General features: G+C 40.6%; 1 protein-coding gene across 5 annotated transcripts in view; it reads left to right on the top strand.

Moving 5' to 3' along the window:
• The window catches only part of LOC129732881 (dual specificity tyrosine-phosphorylation-regulated kinase 1B), a 103,385-nt gene that overhangs the window by 18,680 nt on the left and 63,803 nt on the right, over nucleotides 1–20,902 (top strand). For all 5 annotated transcript variants that reach the window (XM_055694254.1, XM_055694257.1, XM_055694255.1 and 2 more), the window contains exon 2: nucleotides 4,908–6,653. In XM_055694254.1, the coding sequence (XP_055550229.1) occupies nucleotides 5,918–6,653 (736 nt within the window). In that variant the 5' untranslated portion in view covers nucleotides 4,908–5,917. The remainder of the gene's footprint in view (nucleotides 1–4,907; nucleotides 6,654–20,902) is intronic.

Genomic DNA, 20,902 nt, shown 5'->3' with positions numbered 1-20,902 from the left:
TCAATCTTAATTAAAAAATATATTTTTATATTTATAAAAATATATACAAAATTCCTAATCAAACTTGGTAAAGTACGCACAGCATCTCAAGCAGAGCTTGATTGTAGCTCTAGCTCTATAACCCACACGCACTCGGGCTAGGTGCTTTGGTCTCCAGCTTGGTGCGCAACAAACTAAGAAAAGTATTACACAGCAAATATCTCTTCACGGATCAAAACAAAACGAAAAAGAAAAAACGCTCAACGTGCCTACAGGTGACGAACACAAAATTATCGCACTACATTCGTAGCTTTTTCAGCTCTTGCGCCGAGCTGGTGCTAGCTACGAATGTCACATAAGACGATAATACGCTCGTGGTGCTTGGTGTCTATAATTTGGCGATGTCACCGAGCGGCTCGGAGCGGTGCTTTTACCAAGTCTGGAAAACGCTGTCTATCTGTGTTGCTGTGTGGCTAACGAAAACATGAACCAGAACGAGGGAAATAACCTGCGTTCACGCGAGACTATATGCACTCGAAAACAGTTGGCTCTAAGTTAAAGTTGATCAAGTTTCTCTAAGTTAAAGTTGATCAAGAACTATTTGAGGTTAACAAATCTTGCCATTTTATCAATCGAACGTGAAATCGTAATTTCTGATTTTGTCAACCAAACGGCTCGGAAAGTGAGTATCTAAATACCTAATTATTGATTTTGCGGACAACCGAATAAATAAGTAAAAAATTTAAGTTTTTTGTTTGTCTCAATTCCTTCTATGGAAGAAAAAACTGCCCAGTCATTTCCATTGGGGGCCCACATTTTTGTTACCGCACCAGGCCCACCAAACCATAGCTACGCCACTGTTAAAAACTGTACTATTTTCGCTAAATTTTTGAACGATTCGTCCGATTCTTAATTATGAATAAATGTTGATTTTTGTGTAAACTCAAATGTATGAATATGTTTGATTCTTTGTTTCATAAAATATTCTCAAAAATATAATAACAATCTTCATGTAAACTCAACTGCAGTTCCATTTTGTCTCATATGGCATCCCAATTCCTACTGGTGACATATGACGAGAATTCACATTCTTCAAATTTACGAGTTACATTATACTTTCTTTAGTGTCTCAAAATCCTCGCATACCTGCTAAGACGAATCTGATCGTTTCCAATTCTTAGAATCCTCAAAAGTGAAAGGTTTCAAATCCGATGGATTCTAATTCATAACTCCTAGTCTCATAGACAGGTGACTTTTAGGATTTTTTATCGAGGATGCCTATGATGGCAACGTGGGTAACCCTAGAGAATCTATGCGAACCGGGATGTTAATTTTCCATCGCTCAACAGATACCTATTTTCCCAAAAAGAAATTGCTCGAATGCGACACTAATTGGCTGACATTGCTATGTGTATGTATGTACATTGCTGCTATGTATGCTTGGAATCATAAAGTCTATCTCGCAGTTGTCAAGCGGTGGGTAAACGAGCATATTGTATGGAAAAAGTTTGGGGAAATTTGATCTTGAGGCTTTTCTCTAGTTTACATCACATAATAAGAATATTGTAGTTATAATGCAAGTTACGAATAATAGAGAATGATTTAACCTTTTTTCTCATGAGTACTTTTGTGTGAAGCATCCTTCCTTGCAGTCGGAGTTATAAATGGTTCTATTTCCGTGCATAATTGGCTCTGTTTCATCTCAATCCGGAAAACACTGCAAACAAATGAATAAACACACTTATCCATGCAGCTTATGGGATGTTTTAAGAAGCGCAATAATTGAGCTCGAAGGATAGAAAAAAAAACCCGATGGATTATTCCAGTTTTTGTTTGCCTGATTAATAAGACACTTAGTGCAACTTGTAGGTGTTCCCTATCTACTCAGGGCGGTCGGTCGCTCGGTGCAGCAACAACAGGCCCTCCACACTCGCCACAAACCCGGTCCGGTGTTTAGTGCTTCTGCTTGTTTTCATCAGGCTGATAGGGTGTTTTCCCCATCTGTTTACTGGCATGTATGGCGTCGCAGCTTTTGCCCTTTTATTACGGTTGCGTCAAGCGGCGGACGACATGGTTTCTGAGGCTAATGACATACTGAGGCGTCAAATGAAGCGAAGCGTTGAGCGTTTGAGAAGCGGAATAAACAGAAGCGTTGAGTGAAGCTTCCTATGACATACTGGAGCGACTGGAGCGAGCGATGCAAATGCGTTGTGTTGTCATATTCCTAGATTCCAGCAGCGGTTTCGTTTAAAGGAAATATGAATTCTTCCATTGTAGATTTGTTTGCTGCTTCAAGCACAGTAAATCACTAAAAAAGTAAACATAGAGATTTTTTTATGAAGTAGAATAATATTTCTGAAGTCAGTTGCGCTACAGACGTAGTAAAAAATATAAGAAATTATTCTAAATTTTAAACCCGCTGACCCCAAGTAACGTTCAACTAGTTTATGATAGCTGTTCAGTATGTTAGGCATGCAATATCAATAAAAAATACCAGTGTTATTTTCCTGACGACCTGAAAATTTTTCCCGATATTTTCTATATTTAAGACCAAAATAAAACGAATATAAAGCACCTGGTGATATCAGGTTTAGTCTGAACATGGTATTACTGCACTAACATTTTTTAAACATTTTAACATTTTGTTAACCGAAAATGTATTCTATTTGCTTTTTTTTTCAATTACCAAACCAAAACAAAGCAAATGTAAAGCACCTCGCGATGAAGATTTTGTCTGAACAAGGTATTACCGCGTAAGTATACGGGCGTCAAAACACTACTCGTTCTGTTTCGCCGCCTCTACCGACGCGTCGTTGCCGCTTGAGTATGACCGGTTTGAGCGTTTCATATAGACGTTCGAAGAAGTAGCTCGGACGCTTTTGCGACGCTTCTTGCTTCGCTTCATTTGACGCCTCAGTATGTCAATAGCCTGAGGCTACTGACATACTGAGGCGTCAAATGAAGCGAAGCGTTGAGCGTATTAGAAGCGGAATAAACAAAAGCGTTGGGTGAAGCTTCCTATGACTTACTGGAGCGAACGTCGCAAATGCGTTGTGTTGTCATATTCCTAGATTCCAGCAGCGGCTTCGTTTAAAGGAAATATGAATTCGTCCAATGAAGACTTGTTTGCTTCTTCAAGCACGGTAAATCACGTTTTTAGTAAACATAGAGATTTTTTTATGAAGTAAAATAATATTTCTGAAGTCAGTTGCACTACAGACGTAGTAAAAAATATAAGAAATTATTCTAAATTTTAAACCCGCTAACCCCGAGTAACGTTTAACTAGTTTATGATATCTGTTGGACTTTGAATAACCCCTTTGAACACAGCTAGTTACTCAGCGACTGGCGTTTCGCGACTAAAGAAGTGCAGCATGTGGGGCATGCAATATCAGTCAAAAATACCAGTGTTATTTTCCTGACTACCTGAAAATTTTTCATGATATTTTCTATATTTAAGACCAAAATAAAGCGAACATAAAGCTCCTGGCGATATCAGGTTTAGTCTGAACTGCACTAACATTTTTTAAACATTTTTACATTTTGTAAACGAAAATGTTTTCTATTTGCTTTTTTTCAATTACCAAACCAAAACAAAGCAAATATAAAGCACCTTGCGATAAAAGATTTAGTCTGAACAAGGTATTACCGCGTAAGTATACGGGCGTCAAAACACTACTCGTTCTGTTTCGCCGCCTCTACCGACGCGTCGTTGCCGCTCGAGTATGACCGGTTTGAGCGTTTCATATAGACGTTCGAAAAAGTAGCTCGGACGCTTTTGCGACGCTTCTTGCTTCGCTTCATTTGACGCCTCAGTATGTCAATAGCCATACTGGAGTGAGCGTCGCAAATGCGTTGTGTTGTCATATTCCTAGATTCCAGCAGCGGTTTCGTTTAAAGGAAATATGAATTCTTCCATTGTAGATTTGTTTGCTTCTTCAAGCACAGTAAATCACGTTTTTAGTAATCATAAAGATTTTTTTATGAAGAAATATAATATTTCTGAAGTCAGTTGCGCTACAGACGTAGTAAAAATATAAGAAATTATTCTAAATTTTAAACCCGCTGACCCCGAGTAACGTTCAACTAGTTTATGATATCTGTTCAGTATGTTAGGCATGCAATATCAATCAAAAATACCAGTGTTATTTTTCTGACGACCTGAAAAATTTTCCCGATATTTTCTATATTTACGAACAAAATAAAGCGAATATAAAGCACCTGGCGATATCAGGTTTAGCCTGAACATGGTATTACTGCACTTACATTTTTTAAACATTTTTACATTTTGTAAACGAAAATGTATTCTATTTGCTTTTTTTCAATTACCAAACCAAAACAAAGCAAATGTAAAGCACCTCGCGATGAAAGATTTTGTCTGAACAAGGTATTACCGCGTAAGTATACGCGCGTCAAAACACTACTCGTTCTGTTTCGCCGCCTCTACCGACGCGTCGTTGCCGCTTGAGTATGACCGGTTTGAGCGTTTTATATAGACGTTCGAAGAAGTAGCTCGGACGCTTTTGCGACGCTTCTTGCTTCGCTTCATTTGACGCCTCAGTATGTCAGTAGCCTGACGCTCTGTGCGCGAGCTTTTGATGTAATTGATGATAATGCAATTTAGAAATTGCGACGTTCCAATCACACTAGGTGAACTTTTGCTGCAGTGTGTGCGAGTTGCAGCGGGTGATGCCTGGAGAAAGGGGTTTCTTGTCTTTTGAGTAGTTGCATGTATTGATAAGACGATTCATATACATATATAAATAAATAAAAAGAAAACAAATATTGTTGTGTAAGGATGTGTTTTCCAAAAGATTTTAATCACTATTACGCACTAACAAAACCCGGTTGAAATTTGATTTAAGTTTACCTTCCCTTCTTTGTACCGCTGACAACTTATGTTTCTGTTTATTGTTTGTGTTTTGCAGACCTATTGACCAAGCGGCCACAAGTGCAGGATCGCCCTAGGTTGCAGTGCGGTACTACCGGTCGGACAAACACGGCAAGCCAGCAATGGTGGTGATCCCTGCGCAAATAAACGCAATAGCAAAAATAAAGTAATACACAGCAACAAAGCGACTCGAGCGGAGATATTCAGCCTGGCCAGAGTCAGTCAGTAGTCAGTCAGTCGGTTTTGAACGGAAATGCGGAATTGTTTGTGAAGCTCGCCGCAGATCGGGGCTAGCAGCAGAACAGGAAACAACCAGCAGTATCTACGTGTTGGCGGCACTCCGCAGCTGCAGCGTAAGACAAGCGCTCTTCGTTCGTGAAGAAAGAGAATCAACGTTTTGTAGCTAGAAAATAGTTTGCGTGACTAATCGTGAAGATTTTCTTTGTCATCCAAGAGGTTCGGAGTTTTCCACATCTTGGACGAGGCGGAAAGGTGTCTCTAGTGTATATGTGTGCGAGCGCGCGAGCGTCGCAGCTGGGATGAAGATAGCAGAATAAAATTTGTTGTGGGTGAAAATGTTTTTTTGATGTGTTCTACTAGCCGACAACTACGACGCCGAGCTTCGTGAGTGTTATTCAGTGCTTGTTTCGCGAGAAGCCAATGCAAATGTGCTACTGTGCTACTGTGTGTTCAATTCGAGCTGCATAAAAAATTGATAAGCGTCGCTAGTAACGACCGGGGGCCGGTCGTGCGATGTTCAGTGATAGAAGCATTTGGAAGTGAGCAATTCCAAAATAAGCGCTGATCAAGTCCATCGAGTGGTGCGTTTAGTGCAGAGCCAAAAGTGTAATAATTGTATATATGTATTACTGAGTGTAAAATCTTGGCTGAGAGAGAAAATTGTGATTAGAGGCGATATTTTTAAGCTGGTTTAAAGAATTAGCGAAAAAAGGCACCGGAGTGGGCTAGATAGAGCTCATATCGGAGAGCCTTAACTAGTTGCAACCGATTATATTGAACGCGCGGGTGAATGTATTTACCGGGGGCATGATAGTCCCCCCTCATCTGGCCGCAACACTCAGCAACAGTGGTGGGGGGTCCGGTGGTAATAATAACAGTACTGGAAATAGCAGCGGTAGTAGCAGTAGCAGTGGTTTGGCCGCCACAGGGGTAGGAGGAGCAGTAGCAGCTGGATTGGGAAGCCACCTCGGAGTTGGGATAGTACCGGGAGGAATCACATCAGCAACCGGAGCGTCGCTAGCGGTTAGCGACAGCCAGGATAGCTTAAGTGGTTTCATACTCACGGGGGGTGGTGGAGGCGGAGGAAACGGTAACGGAAGTGGTAGCAGCGGTAGCGGCTCCAGCCGCACCGGATCTAGCAACGGCAGCGGCAATCGTATTCTCGCGGTCAATCGCAACATTGACGATTTACTGTTCGGCAGTGATTTAGACTCCCTAATCAATGACAATATCATAAATGGGTTCAAGTCGCTAAAAGTGGCGAAATCGCAGTCGCAGGACAACTTGGATTTTCATCTTCATCAGCAGCATCCGCATCATCAGCCATTTTATCACCATTATCACTCACATCAGTTGCGCTCATTGCCACCGATTCAGCAGCAGCAACAGCAGCAGCAGCAACTTCAAACGCCTGCATCGTTAAACTATCAAACTTATCATCATCATCTGCAGCAACAGCAGCAGCAGCAACAAGTTAATCACTGGATTGAATCGGATATCATAGCAAGCAGTAAGATGCTGACGGACAAGGCAAAACAGAAATGTAAGTATTCTATACATAGTAGGGTAACAATATCTGGGGCGTTTTCAATTTTCCCTGACCAGCTTTCCACATACTTTAGGCTAATTTTTTCAGGATGTTTGGGTGTAGCGAGATGAATCAATCTTTGTTTCTAGTTTCAAAGTGACGAGCGAGAAATGAGTTTCAAGAGACACTCAAGGAGTATTGAAGGCTGCTTTTGATTTTTACACTCTAAAAGAATTTTGATATCCACCGGCTATGTAAATGATGATAGAGACATTCTGATGCATTTCAAAAAATTATTAACAAAAAAGCAAATAATTTGTATCATAGCCCAGCACTTGTCTTGAAAGATTTGTAAGTAGATTCGTTGGTTTCATTAGTTTACATCCGCTTTCATAAAATTGTTGATATACCATTCCATGACGACTTCAATGTTTCAATATAACTGAGAGTGAAGCATACCAGTTATAATTATTTATTGCAATTTTAAGTTTATGAATATTGAAAATATTTATACCTCGTTAACGGACAATCTTACAATTTTAATGTTTTCAATAACTTTATGTCAATTGATGATTTGAATAGCTTTCTCGAAGAAACAAATTTGCTAGCACCATTTATTTAGAAGACAGATGTTAGCACCATCTGTGGGAAGGATATTGAAGCTACCTAAATACATTTTGAAAATATATTTTTATGCTGAAAAATATTACCAAAGAAATTTGCCCCACTGTGATGTACACTCCCCGCCATAGGTATGAAATCACTGCACTGAATAAATGTTTGGCATCATCTAAAATGGGATAATTTATATCATTCTATCTCGCGATTCCGACTGATAAGAGAATTGTGGCCTTCGGTAAAGTTATTTTGGAGGTCGAGGATTTGTGGTCGGCGAACAGTACGGTTTTAAATTCAGCTGCAACGCTGGTACTAGTGTACATATAGTTTTGTATATTTCAAAACTTAATTCATCTCATGAATCTGACCATTTAAAAAGATGTCATTTTCAGTGAGGTTGTTCAGAAGGTCAAGAGTTTGCATAGCTAATAACGTAGTCCAGTATTCTGCCACACGTGGTACAAGTATTTATGAAGTTTTCAGTTTTCTCTACTTACTTTATTTCGTGAATTTAACAAAGTTGGCTATGAGATCAGGGACTTTTGATTTATGGATAGTTTGTTTGGGACTGCCCTTGACTAGCTCTTGACTTCTTATTTCAGGCGATGCTAAACTCTTTGAGGGGTGCGAGAGCCATTGCGACCATCATATTGATTTTTTTTGGCAGGCCCTGATTGCTGTACACAGATTACGAAGTACCCGTACTCATTGATGGAGTAGGGTTGGTTGGTAGTAATGCTTTGGCCCAATTTGGTATCGCATAGTCAAATAGACTAACGACCTTTTTGGGATTAGAGCTCCATACCTAATATGGAGTTTGAAGGTAACGTCCGAAGAAGAAGTACCTTTCAAATGCAAGAGCTTCACAATGACAAAGCAGGTGAGCGGACGTTTCAACTGCAAGGTTGCAGAAGCGACAGTTATCAAATCCGACGATTCCGATGTTCTTCAGGTGGTAAATAGCAGGACAGTGTCCGGTAATAACTCCTGTGTAGAGACGTAGCTCACCACGCTTGAGACCGAGAAGCCTCTTGGTTATAGTAGGGTTTGGAGGGTTGGTTATAGTAGGGTTGGTTCTGCTGTAGTACTGCACTTCACTCCCAAACTAATTTGGACGCGCATTTGACGGACCTTAGTGCCAATAGTGCGGCTTGACTGTTCGAGGAGATGCCGATTTTCGCGTGCCTGTAATTACGTTTAAGACATATCTTGGCGCAGTTTCGCAGTTAGTTTTCTTAACACCGGGGCCGTAAACTTCGGAGCCAGTGTTGGATCCTATTTTTGAACCATCTGTATGTAAACAGATTATGCCTGATGGAAGTGTAGGACCATCCCTACTCCACATGAGGCGATAGGTTTCGATCACCTTAGATGGAACGTCAAGATTGTTCTGAACCGCCATTCCGTCTGATACTGTGGTGACTAAAGGTGTAAGTTCAAACTCCCTTAAAATGCGAAGATGATTAACCTGATCGCACTCATTTTTTTTTCTTTCGTTGAAGCCTTAGTGCACCAAGCTCCGCTTTTTTCTTAACATCTAGATGTAGAGGTAGTAAGCAGAGCATGGCCTCCAAGGCTGCAGTTGGTGTAGTGCGCATGGCGCTGGTGACGGAAAGACAGACCAGTCGTTGAGCTTTGTTCAGCTTTGCTTTGGCTGTCACTTCATTCATCTTTGGCCACCACAAGAGAGCGGCGTAGGTAATTCTTGGTCGTCCAATAGTTATGTCGGACCAATTGTGGTTTCAGCCCCCAGGTTTTATTGAAAAGTGTACTGCAGGCCCAAATTGCCGTTGTAGCTGTTTTGACTACGTAGTCAGTTTGAGCCGTCCAATTCAGCTTGATAGCCAGGTATTTCACTTCTTTACAGAAGTTCAGAAGGAACACATTCAGTGAAGAGAGAGGACTCCCCCTTGTGGGCAGCCTTTCGTCGCTGTGACCGTAATCGAAGCATCTCCCATTGTAGCTGTCTTTTCTCTGCTCGATAGCATATTCTGATTCCAGCTCATTGTAGCAGGGGCGACTCGTCCATAGGTGCAACCTGTGCAATGCACATGGGGACGTCAGGCAAAAAATGAGTCTAAAATCCAAATTCATGCTCTTATTTTCTTATTTTTTGGTTTTATTTTTGAATAGTAACAAAGGGAATTACTTGCTTATATTCGCGGTTAAAATTGTAATTACTTCCCCAAACTCTGATTTTCAGAATTTCTAGTTGAACAGGTAGGTTCAACAGCCACGAGTCGCCCCTGATTGTAGTATTGTCAACTTTTCTATTCAGAAGAGCTGTATTGATTGAAGCATAGGATTTTTTTTTTATTCTCGCTTATTTTCCGTCGGTCTATTTCCGCCACTGTTGTTGTGCCAATCACCGACGCCCAGGGAGGCGACTCCACCCAGGACCCTAACTCCCGACCCGTAAATTAACGGACCGGCGCCAACGGCTTTACTTCCTCATGCGATGGAAGGCGTGATCCCAAAGATTTTTCGCCTCAGAAAATCTCCCAGTGTTGGCTAGGATTGAATCTAGACCAGTTGGGTTGGTTGTGAGTGGATCACGCCACCCCACAACCATCGACACCTATGTCGGCGTTGGGATTCGAACCCAGGCGTCGAGCGTGGTTGGCGGAGACGTTACCAACCACGCCAGGCCCCCGCCTGAAGCATAGGATGTATTGTCGAAAGTGCCTTCAATATAAAGGAATGTACATAGTGCCGTCTCTTGATACTTCAGCGACTTTTCGATGAGAATAACTATGCCATGAAGAGCAGTTTTCGTATAATTTTCTCCACCAACTTTAGGAATATAGATATGAGGCTTATAGGCCTGAAGCTTTTAGGTAAGGCCTTTTTGTCTTTTTTCCCTATCGGTATGAAGATCACCTTGGCTCTCCGCCAGTTATCTGGGATATAACTTAGGGTGAAACTTGCACGGAACAGATGTATCAGTTCGGGCATAATGACACCATCTGATTTTTGTAAAAATATGGGTAGGATGCCATCTGGTCCAGGAGACTTCATTGGTTCAAAGGAGCTCCCTGCAGTGATTCCCTAGGTGTGACGGTAAAACTGCCGTCCTCTCTTTTCAACTGCCCTGGACCATTGGTGTGGTCTACTGACATCGCTTTCTGGAGTCGTGATGCTTCGGCCCGAACTTCGGGCAACGTTTGAATGTCCTCACTGAACTAGATCCTACAAATTTTTTTTGCATTGCGTAACTCAGAGTTGTACTTAGTAAACGACGCACTGTACTCATCCCAATTGGATGTGCTTTTAGCCCTGTTGTTTGCCTGGTCTCACGGCGGAGGTTATTGAGCGTTTCGTTTCACCAAGGCACATTGCGCCACACAAACCTTTCCTCTAGAGAATAACTAGCCATATAGGCATCAGTGATCCTGTGTTCAAAATCACGTGCGGCCGTATCAAGTTCAGCAGGAGGACCGGAAGTTGACTGAGTGAACAAAGTCTAAGTTGTAATGCTTAGTAAAGTGGTTCCAAACTTATGGTAGTGTAGGTATCGAATGCAACTCTAACGGAGTTATTGTCATCTGACAAGGATAAGTCTTAATGAATTAAAATTAAAATAAAACAAATCATCAAAGACTTCGGGAAGCATCCCAGGGTCGTTGACGAAACGCTACGGATCCTCGGAAGCATAATGAATTAGCTAATAAGGCTAGATAGTGGATGTGGCCAGTAAGTAATTTAGTTGCGAAAACGGCTTGTGCAGTATGGGGGGGTAGAAGAAGGACAACGGTCCTCGTACAATGGTAGGTTTGGTGTGCCCTGCCATGGGAGATAACGAAGAGCATAGCGTACGAATTTTTTCTGTATCGTGTCCTTTCTGTTGGACCGAGTTGCATGGTAAGGGTTCTCCATATCACAAGATTAGATTCGAGGATCCGTTCGTTGTACACCAATTTGCTCCTGCAGCTCCGAACAATCGCGCTAGCAAATTGTGATTTAAAATATTTTCGTATCATCCGCATAAAATAGTCGACATTCTGGTGGTAGCAATAGTGGAGCGTCATTTATAAATATGGAGAAGAGTGGCGGGCCCAAATTGCTACCTTGCGGGACCACCCCTGATATGCTAGAAAGACGATTTGAAACGGCTGAACCTATTTTCACACACTCGTTTCGATCAGTCAGATAAGACCTAAACCAGTATACGGATTCCGATGAGACACCGAGTCGTGCTAATTTACCAAGTTCTATTTCATGATTTTTCCGATCAAATGTTAAAATGCTTTGCTTGAATATTTTTCCTCCCACTGTTTTCACAAATTTGGTAGACCATTTCAAACATCTTAATAAAAAATATTAAAGAGCCTCTTAATGAAAGCAAAGCCTTGGTGCTACATTCCGATGCGGAACTCGACCTTCTGTTTATTATACACAGACTTCACAGCCAACTGTTAAATGTACAGGACAATTGCGGGGCTAGCGCTACGATCCTACTGACACTAACAGTCTCTCTTGAGCCGAGACTCGAACCTACGACGACTGGCTTATTAGGCCAGCATCGTACCTCGGGACCAGCTGAGAGGGATTGAACCTCTTAATAAGAATATTAAAAGATGTGGTCTTAAAATAGCTACTGACAGCGAAGCTGATTTCATCCTTCAAAAGTGGCGATTACGCTCTCATACACCTTAACGAACGGGTGGGTCGTGCTAATGCCTGTACAAATCACGGCTTCGGTATGCATCCTGTGCTACAACAAACTTGCACTTTTACTGGAGCAGACAAACTATACACACCCGCGGAGACCCATTTGCGTCAGAATGGCGGGGCCAATAAAATGCACCTGTATAAAAAATATGGCAGCGCTGTAAACGGCTTGCGGGGCCACTAGAGAACTGCTGTGACTGCGATCCGTTTTGGGTAGATAGAAGAGTATGCGCCGGGTCGCGTCGGCAACTTTGTCGCTCCAATGTTCGAAGTAGCAGGGCGCTATCTAACGGGGGTTCGGCGTTGGATTTTTATGACAACCGTTGGAAACTAGACGGATTACATCACAAGGGCGGGCATATAAAGTACATTTTAGTAGCAACAGTTGGTTCGCACGGGAATCGACCATAACTTTGTTACAGTTTCCGTGTGGGTTTCCGTATGCGACGCTAACCTAAACTAGCTATCCAAAAAAAAGTATTGAAAACTGTGGATGGCCGAATGTGCAATTTGCGAAACATTTTTCTGATACAGGATATTCGTGGTTTGATTTGGAATGTCTTCAGACTTGTAGAGAAAGTAGTGTATAAATTAATGATGATGAATTTATATATAAAATTCACTGTGCACCTAAATCAGAACTTAGTAGTAACTTGCTGCTTATAAATTTTCTTTAATTAGAAATTCAGCTAATTAGGAAGAATTTTTTGGTCGAAAGAAAAATTTGGTTGAGGATTGAAAGTTCCTTCTAATTGGATATCAAAACGGTAATAAATTGCTAGCTATTAAATACGTTTAATCCCTACCACCAGTTCGGTGGTACTTGTATGCTCCGTACGCTGCCGTTCAATCTGTTGCTCCAGTTTCGGTCATGCACGCATGAACAAACACACAGCCACAAACCTCAGTCTTACTCTGTTTTTTGGCTCTCCTTAATATAAATCCGCTCTGACACAGACCTAGTTTCTGTCGGTGCGCTAGAAATCAGCACACATCGGATCGAGGTGTTTCGTTTGCGTTGGCCAGCCTCAAAGCTGCTACAGTGCCCAGTGTTGCCTTGCCTGCCGGTGTTATCAGTGCACAGAAACAAAAATCAAAACGCGCTAGTAATTCCGAATGACGCTATAAAGTGTGGGAATGCGTAATGGCTGTGGGCTGTTGCTGGTTCACGGTGTTGTCATCCGGCTCCAATCAATCAGATTTTTGTGCAGTTTTATTTGTAGATAACTTTTTTTCCCTTCATTTATGTGACACCAAGTAGCAGCTCTCATGTCCGGTGTTTTATTTATTGTTATTGTTGCTGCATGAGGCAGATTTCGTGGCCATATTAATGTCTCTATTTACATTTGTCAATAAAAAATAGAAAAAAACTGGGTTTCAGTTAATTTCATGCGAATGGTATGATAAAGTCCGTCAGATTCTATTGTATTATTCCGTAGCCTTGCAGAAGAATATTCGCAACGTAATTTTTCCAAAGCAAAACGGTTCACGATGCTTCCTAACTCTAGGCTCTTCTACTGCCTATTGTGTACAGTCTGGAACGCGCTTACTAAACACCGACTTCAGTAATAATGGTGCGCTATCTCAACAATTCACACTCGTGTACCTGCAGTAATCATCGCCGCCTCGCATGGCAAACAATTGCGCACGATGACGCCCGAGCACGCGATTGTACAATTCAAACCAATACTTCAGAACGGCGGCTTTGACTTTGGTGTTGCCTAGAGGAGGGCTAATGGCGCTAGAGGTGGCGCTCTGCACAGCCACTCAGCAACGCCGATAAGCTGTGTTATCAGCCGCATTGTGACATAGCAGAAGCGAATGCGTCATAATTTCACTTAGCATTCATGTGCCAGGTGAATTGGGAGAGAGACACTCGTAGAAAATGAGCCCAAGGTCATATTTCAGTTTCATTTTATGCTCGTCGGAGGCGAGTGGCCTACATTTTTTGTTTCGGGTGGACTTTGATTTGGCCTTGTTGATAGTTGAAACGTCTGTCGAACGAACAAAAAAATGAAGAAGGCCGCGTAACGTAACCCGCGCTTTGCCTTTTGAGATGTACAGTTCTCTGAGTGTAGCGAGTGCTTGCCTTGTAGCTGAGCTGAGACTGATACAAGAACATGGTTCCATGACAACTATGTAGATTTGTTTACAAAATATATATTATGGAATATTTGACTTTGTACTTTTATTTGTCATTGAGTTTGTTCAGCGTTCCAATCAAAACAATCTATCGGCTCACTGTTGAAGAAGAATTAACCTTTTTCAACTTGTATTGAGTATTGAATTTTTGAATCTTATAAATTAACTGTGTTGACTTTGTTCTTACTGCTTAAGCGGCAAAGGAATTTGACTGTCACAGATAGTGTCAGACTCGACAGATTAAATTAAAACTAGTTGACCCGGCAAACCTCGTTCTGCCCATTTTTTTTTCTTAAATAGTTTTAAACATTGAAAGCATAGGAATTCTTCATTGATTCCATATACTTTCAAAGATTACCCTTGTGATTTGTTTATAGTATGCAAATGCAATATGTTTAAATTCAAAAGGAAATTAGTTGGAAAAGTTGGTTTTATCGGATTGATAATATTCACGCCTTGAATTCTGCTAAAAGTATAAGTGACCAGATAGTTAGAGCTCCAGCGCGGGAATACTTTAGAAAGGCGCAATTTTTTCTCCAGAACAATGAATATGTGTATTAAACATACTTTCAGCAATGTGTACTTTGTTTTACTGAACACTTCGCATCCTTCTTCAAAATTAAATTTTAAAAATTTTGCAAAGATCTGTTATCTGCATAAAAAACTATTGCATAACTGCGGAAATGAAATCCCTCAAACAAAAACCTCAACTGGGGCTTCTCCATTACCAAACGTTGACAATTGTTTTGAGAAAATTTCTGCTGTCGAATACTGGAACAGCCAAATGTTTATAATTATACATTTAATAATCAGAAAGGGTGGTGTGCAAAACCACGACCGCAAGTTTAACGTAAAATTACATAAGGCTGTTTGTTACATTAAATGCATTGTTGTGTTCGAGAGTGATCGCAAATGATAAGTTAGAAACAAATTTCTCCTCTTCAATAATTCCTTAAATTATAGGCTTTAATGTTACAATAGACTGATGTGTATATATGTTTATATCCATTACTTTTATTTAACAGTAGTAAAATAACTTATTGAAAATAATATAATGGCCCTGAAAAAATTCAAAATGGTATCTGGAATCAATTTTTGGCTTTTATGCATCACGGATCATCCAAATTCCACGTGGACAGATTTTCAACGATTTTGACCCCACCCCCTCCCCCTCCGTGGACAACTACCCATATAAATTTTAAAAATTTTCTATGGACCGTGGAAATTACACAGACCTCCCCCATCTCCAAAGCTGTCCACATGTAATGTGGATGGTCCCTCGTACCGATTACGAAAATAACCTTATTGGATAGTATTCAGTCATATTAGGCCGTTTTTCAGAAACCGGAGATCGTCATCTCTGATTTTACCTGACATCTCTGTAAATCATTCTGGTCTCGAAAATATATCGGGTGATTTTCGCCCATTTTGGCCTGTTTTCTTCGGAAGTCGCCATCTTAGAATTTGAAATGGTGTCGGGGATTGATTGTAGGCTTCTGTGCATTATCTCGATCATATGCTGTTTGCCGAAAAAAATGTTTGAAATATGCGTTTTATTTGTCCTTTCTCCCTTCCGAGATGAAATAGGTGTCAAATCATCATAGAAACCTTTCTCGTACTTTAAAATCCTTACAGTCTAGATATGGTTCCATTTGCGTGATTGGTTCTAAGGTATGCAGAAATTTGTGTTTTATTCGTATGCGAACCATCCCTTTCTGAGAAGAGAGAGGTAGCAAATACCATAAAAACATGTTTTGCTTCCTGAAACCTCTTCATGTCAAATTTGGTTCTATTTGCTTGATTAGCTCTCGAGTTATATAGAAATATTCGTTTCATTGGTATGGGAGCCGTTCCCTTCCAGAGGAGAGAGGGTCCCGAATTACCACATAAATATTTCTTACTGCCAGAAACCTCCATGCCAAATTTGGTTCAATTTGTTTGATTAGCTCTCGGGTTTTGCCGAAACTTCTGTTTTATTTGTATGGGACCCCTCCCTTCCAGAAGAGGGAGGGATGTCAAACCACCATAGAAATATTTCTTACTCACAGAAAGTTTCACATGCTAAAGTTGGTTCCAGTTACTCGATTACTTTTTAAATTGGTAGAAATTTCATTTGTATGAAAGCCCTCCTCTCCAGTGAAGGGAGGGGTGTCGTACCACCATAGAAATGTTTCTTGCTTTCAAAAACATTCACACAGCGGGGGCCTAGTGTGGTTGGTAACGTCTTCGCCAACCACGCTCGACGCCTGGGTTCGAATCCCACCGCCGACATAGGTGTCGATGGTTGTGAGGTGGCGTGATCCACGCACAACCAACCCAACTGGTCTAGATTCAATCCTAGCCGACACCGGGAGATTTTCTGAGGCGAAAAATCTCTGGGATCACGCCTTCCATCGCATGAGGAAGTAAAGCCGTTGGCGCCGGTCCGTTAATAAACGGGTCGTGAGTTAGGGTCGTGGGTGTGGAGTCGCCTCCCTGGGCGTCGGTGATTGGCCACAACAGTGGCGGAACTAGACCGACGGAAAATAAGCGAGAATAAAAAAAAAAAAAAAAAACATTCACATGCTTGATTAGGTTTTGCGTTGTGCAGAAATTTGTGTTTTATTAGTATGGAAGCCATCCGTTCCAGAGAAGGGAGGGATCTCAAACCAGCATAATAACCTTCGCTGATCTGTTTTTAAGTTGAATCGTGATTGGCGGACTCCAGCTCATTTTTATTATATAGGTATCAATGACATCCACGCTTTTTTGCTGTTTGCTTGGAAAACCGGAAATTCAGGAATTTCTTAAGTTAACTAGATTTACTGTTCAATCATCAAAGCTTCACACGACCTTCGACGATTTTATTAATTTTGATGCTTTTCTAGAGCTAATTGTAAATATGAAAACAAGCTGAGTAAAAGGCAACTAGGAGTATTGTATGCTTTAGTAAAGTATTTGACCAAATCGGCACCATTATTACTTTTCAAACTACAAAAATGAATGGGAATGGGTCTCGGCCTTTAGGATGTCTCCAAGCATATAACGAATCACAAACAAATTGTGAAAGGCAAAGCCTTGATGCTACATTTCGATTCGGAACTTGACTTTATGTTTATTTATACACAGACTTCGCAGGCGACTGTTTAGTGTACAGAACAATTGCGAGGCTAGCGCTACGATCACTACACTAGCACTAACAACAGTCTCTCCCGAGCCGAAACTCGAATCTACGACGACTGGCTTGTTACGCCAGCTTCGTACCTCGAGACCATCTGGAAGATTGCCAAACAAATTGTACGCTTCTGAAAAAACATTTCTGAAACCCATTCCAGCCTGCGCTGAGGTGCCCCAGGGTTTACATTTGAGTCCATTTCTTTTCATTTTGTATGGAAATAAAATTTCCTTTAGAAATTTGATAAACTGAAAACACCAAAAGACATGATACTCTTCATGGAAATTGGCAATTCTAGCGACGTGGAAGAGTTTCGGGAAAAAAACCAACGTATTCTACAACTAAGCAATTAAAATTCGCTCCAATTGATGTCAAAAAATGTAACGAGATTACGTTTAGCCGAAAAATTGAAACATGTTATATTGTAACATATGGAAGCCGAGAAACGCAATCAGCTCAGTAGAAGATACATTTTTCGACTTGGTGTAACTTGCAGATTCGTTTCAAATTTGCGCTTCACAAGACGCTGATACTCTCAGGCGGAGCTTTGTGCATGAACTTTGCATTGCAATCTTTTCCCAGTGACAATTGCAAGAATAGTGTATGTTGTGCGTAAATTGTGAGCTCCGTCAGGAATGAATGTTGTCTAGCGGATAAAACAAAAGTGTATTAGTGGTGAAAATGTTATACGATCGATTATTCGATTGAAATTATTTATAATAATATAGGGTAGCGAATGGCTTCGACAGTGGTTTTCTTCGTATTGTTTATAAAATTTGTATTGTTTATAAAATTAAATTTTAAAAACTAAGGTCCTTAATTTTGCATTATATTATAAAAAAATAAATTCGGAAATAATTTTAAAATAAACAAAGACAAATTCTGTTTCACTTTTAAATAACCTGCTTCGCTCTGATGATATTTTACATTTAATAAAAAAAACTGTGTGGAAAGAAATTTGCGTTGGCTTCTTAATCAAATTCAGCTCCAAAGGGTCCAGATAGGAAACTCGGACACGTTCCAGACATATATATTGACTTCCCACGAAGGAAATAATATTGATTCACCACCATGGCACGAAGGAAGGAATGAAAATCTAATTTTCTGCTCGTCAGTCACAAACTTTCCCTCGCTTGCCGCCCGGTCCTGTTGAGTCTATGGGTACAGTTCGGCGACGACGTCGCGTTGTCAGGCTGGATGGACTCTGAGCTTTCTTACCACTTCTGACAGCTATCACTTAGCAACTACTGACCGGCGCTGCTGAGTGGCTAAGGAAATTTGCAAGCAATTGCACACAAGGTCATCACTGAAAGATGAAGCGAAGCACACCAATGGTGGTGAGAGTTTTGAAATATGGCTAGTGCGTGCGGCGTCACTAAGCGAGTGAGAGGAAAAAAGAATTGGAGCAGATAACGGATGCGTGTGGAAAGTAAATATCGTCTGTAATTACTAAGTTGCTGCGATGTTTATTGTGACTGACTGAGAAAAGTATATCAATCAATATTAGATTGTTGATTGAGAAATGCGCTGTTTCCATGAAGGTGAATTTGTGCACATTGTTTTTTTTTAATTATCGAAGTGCTCGAATGCAACATTGTTAAAAAACAACAAGCGGATGATGTTCTGTTTTTTATGCAGGTCAAACAAAAACAAGACGATCTGTGTCGTAACATTGGAATTGGAATAAAAAATACACGGTTTACTAGTTCCCATCAAGATGATTAAGGAGACGTGCGTGCAACGACCAGCAACGATGTATATATTTATAAACATTCAGTTTTAACGGCATTCTGATTCACACTCTGGTATTCGGTGAATATTCTAATAGTTGAATGCAAATTTTATTATCACTTCTGACAGAATGTTTATGTCTTTTTGAATAACAATTTGGCAGACGTCCCTCGAGCATGATATGATATGAGCTTGATTAAAAGAATAATATTTACATTTTATTATATTATGAGCGTGCTTGGTTGGATTCTACTCCCAAATAAAATGCATGGAAGGGCTAACATTTTCTCAAGATGTATTCCACGTTTCACCAGCCGAAAACTCCACCCCGTAATTCTAAGCATGTGGACAACTTTTTCTGCCCTTCCCTTGAGAAAGTGGGTGTACTGTACTGTGGAGAATATGGGCCACACCGTGTTGTGATAGGAAAGTAGGTAGGAGGTGCATGCGCCAGTGTAGGTTTTATTTGCCTTCTCTATCGATTTACATGCTCACTCTATGCAAAGCACCGCGACGCGGCACACAGTGTGCATCGATCCGAATCGCGTGGTTCGCTGGTCACGCGAAACCATGTGTCATAACTGACGGCGTCATCAGAAATGTTCGTGGTTTAGGTGCGTTCGTGTTTTTTTGCATGGATGATACGCGGCATTTCGACTTTGCCATAGTTCTTTCTCTGTCTGGATGTCTGCCGTTGCCAGGAATTACACGAACTATTGACCTAGTAACGTCGCTGTTCTGTGGTACGCAGGAGAGACCGGGGTTTGTGTGATCAGTTTTTGGTTTCTCGAAGCTAAAAACGTCTGCGCAATATTTTACAGTTATCATAACTGTTTGAAATGAGAATTAAAACTTCAATTGCAATTCCAGTCTTCTGGATTGTACCTAACAATAATATTGACACTTTTAAAGCCCATCGATAGTTATTTATTCATGTATTGTGTTATAACATTTATCACCGAAATTGCAGTACATTTTCATCAATAATTTCTGTCATTAAGTTGTTTGGATTAATCCGGTTAGCTTCTTGATTCGAACATACCCTGTTACCCCTACAGTGGGGTATCAATCATTTCGAGTGGTAGTGTAGAGATTTTTCTCTACACTACCCAAATCCGCTAATCAAAACGCAAACATAAACGCCCTAAATTGGCGAATCATATTGTCGAAATTTTCGCTTTACTTACCTGTGCTACCATAAATATATGTCGGTCTCATGAAAACACATTTCTTCTCAGTATATCCAAACTCTCGTAAATGCGAGTAAATAACTATTTTCAGCGTTCGAGCGAACGAAACAAATTACCTAGGATGAAAATGAAATCGCTACGAGACGTAATAGAAGAAAAGGCAGTGGTGTTTTTTATAAAAATGTCGAGTTTGATTTGTTTTTATTAAATTGAATAGATTTGATCGTAATATGGGTACATTTTAGAGTATATCCATTAAAAATATTTCAGTTTCTCGTTTCAATGTGGCCATAACAGACATTAATGAAGCTGCACGTTCTTTGTACGACGATCCCTATTGTATTTTTCATGTGTTTCTGTATCTTCCAACTAGGATTTAAAGCTATCGAGTGACAAAGTAGTATATTTTGGTATACTGGCTGTAAACTTGAAAACGCTGAATGTTGTCGAAGCAAAAAAACCCCTAATGGTGCTGGAAAAATTAACCTAAATGTTGAAGAAAAATTTTAGAATCGAATGTTCAAATTTTGGAGAACATAGACGAAACTGGTACCCAGAGTGTAGAGGGGAAAACCTGGGTACCTTTGGCTTAGACATAGGGTATATCCAAGTATAAAAATTCAACGAACAACATCAATGACTTACTTCTGTGCGGGCGAAAAACAGCTACTTTTTAATGGAAATAAAGCCAAAAATAGCTTGGGATCAAATTCCATCGCTGTCACCAGAATAACGAAATCCTACCAAGACCATTTTCT

This window comes from Wyeomyia smithii, chromosome 3 (genome assembly GCF_029784165.1).
Source record: "Wyeomyia smithii strain HCP4-BCI-WySm-NY-G18 chromosome 3, ASM2978416v1, whole genome shotgun sequence".
Taxonomy (NCBI): Eukaryota; Metazoa; Arthropoda; class Insecta; order Diptera; family Culicidae; genus Wyeomyia; species Wyeomyia smithii.
The sequence above is the reverse complement of the archived record's forward strand: the minus strand, read 5'-3'. Positions and strand labels throughout refer to the sequence as shown.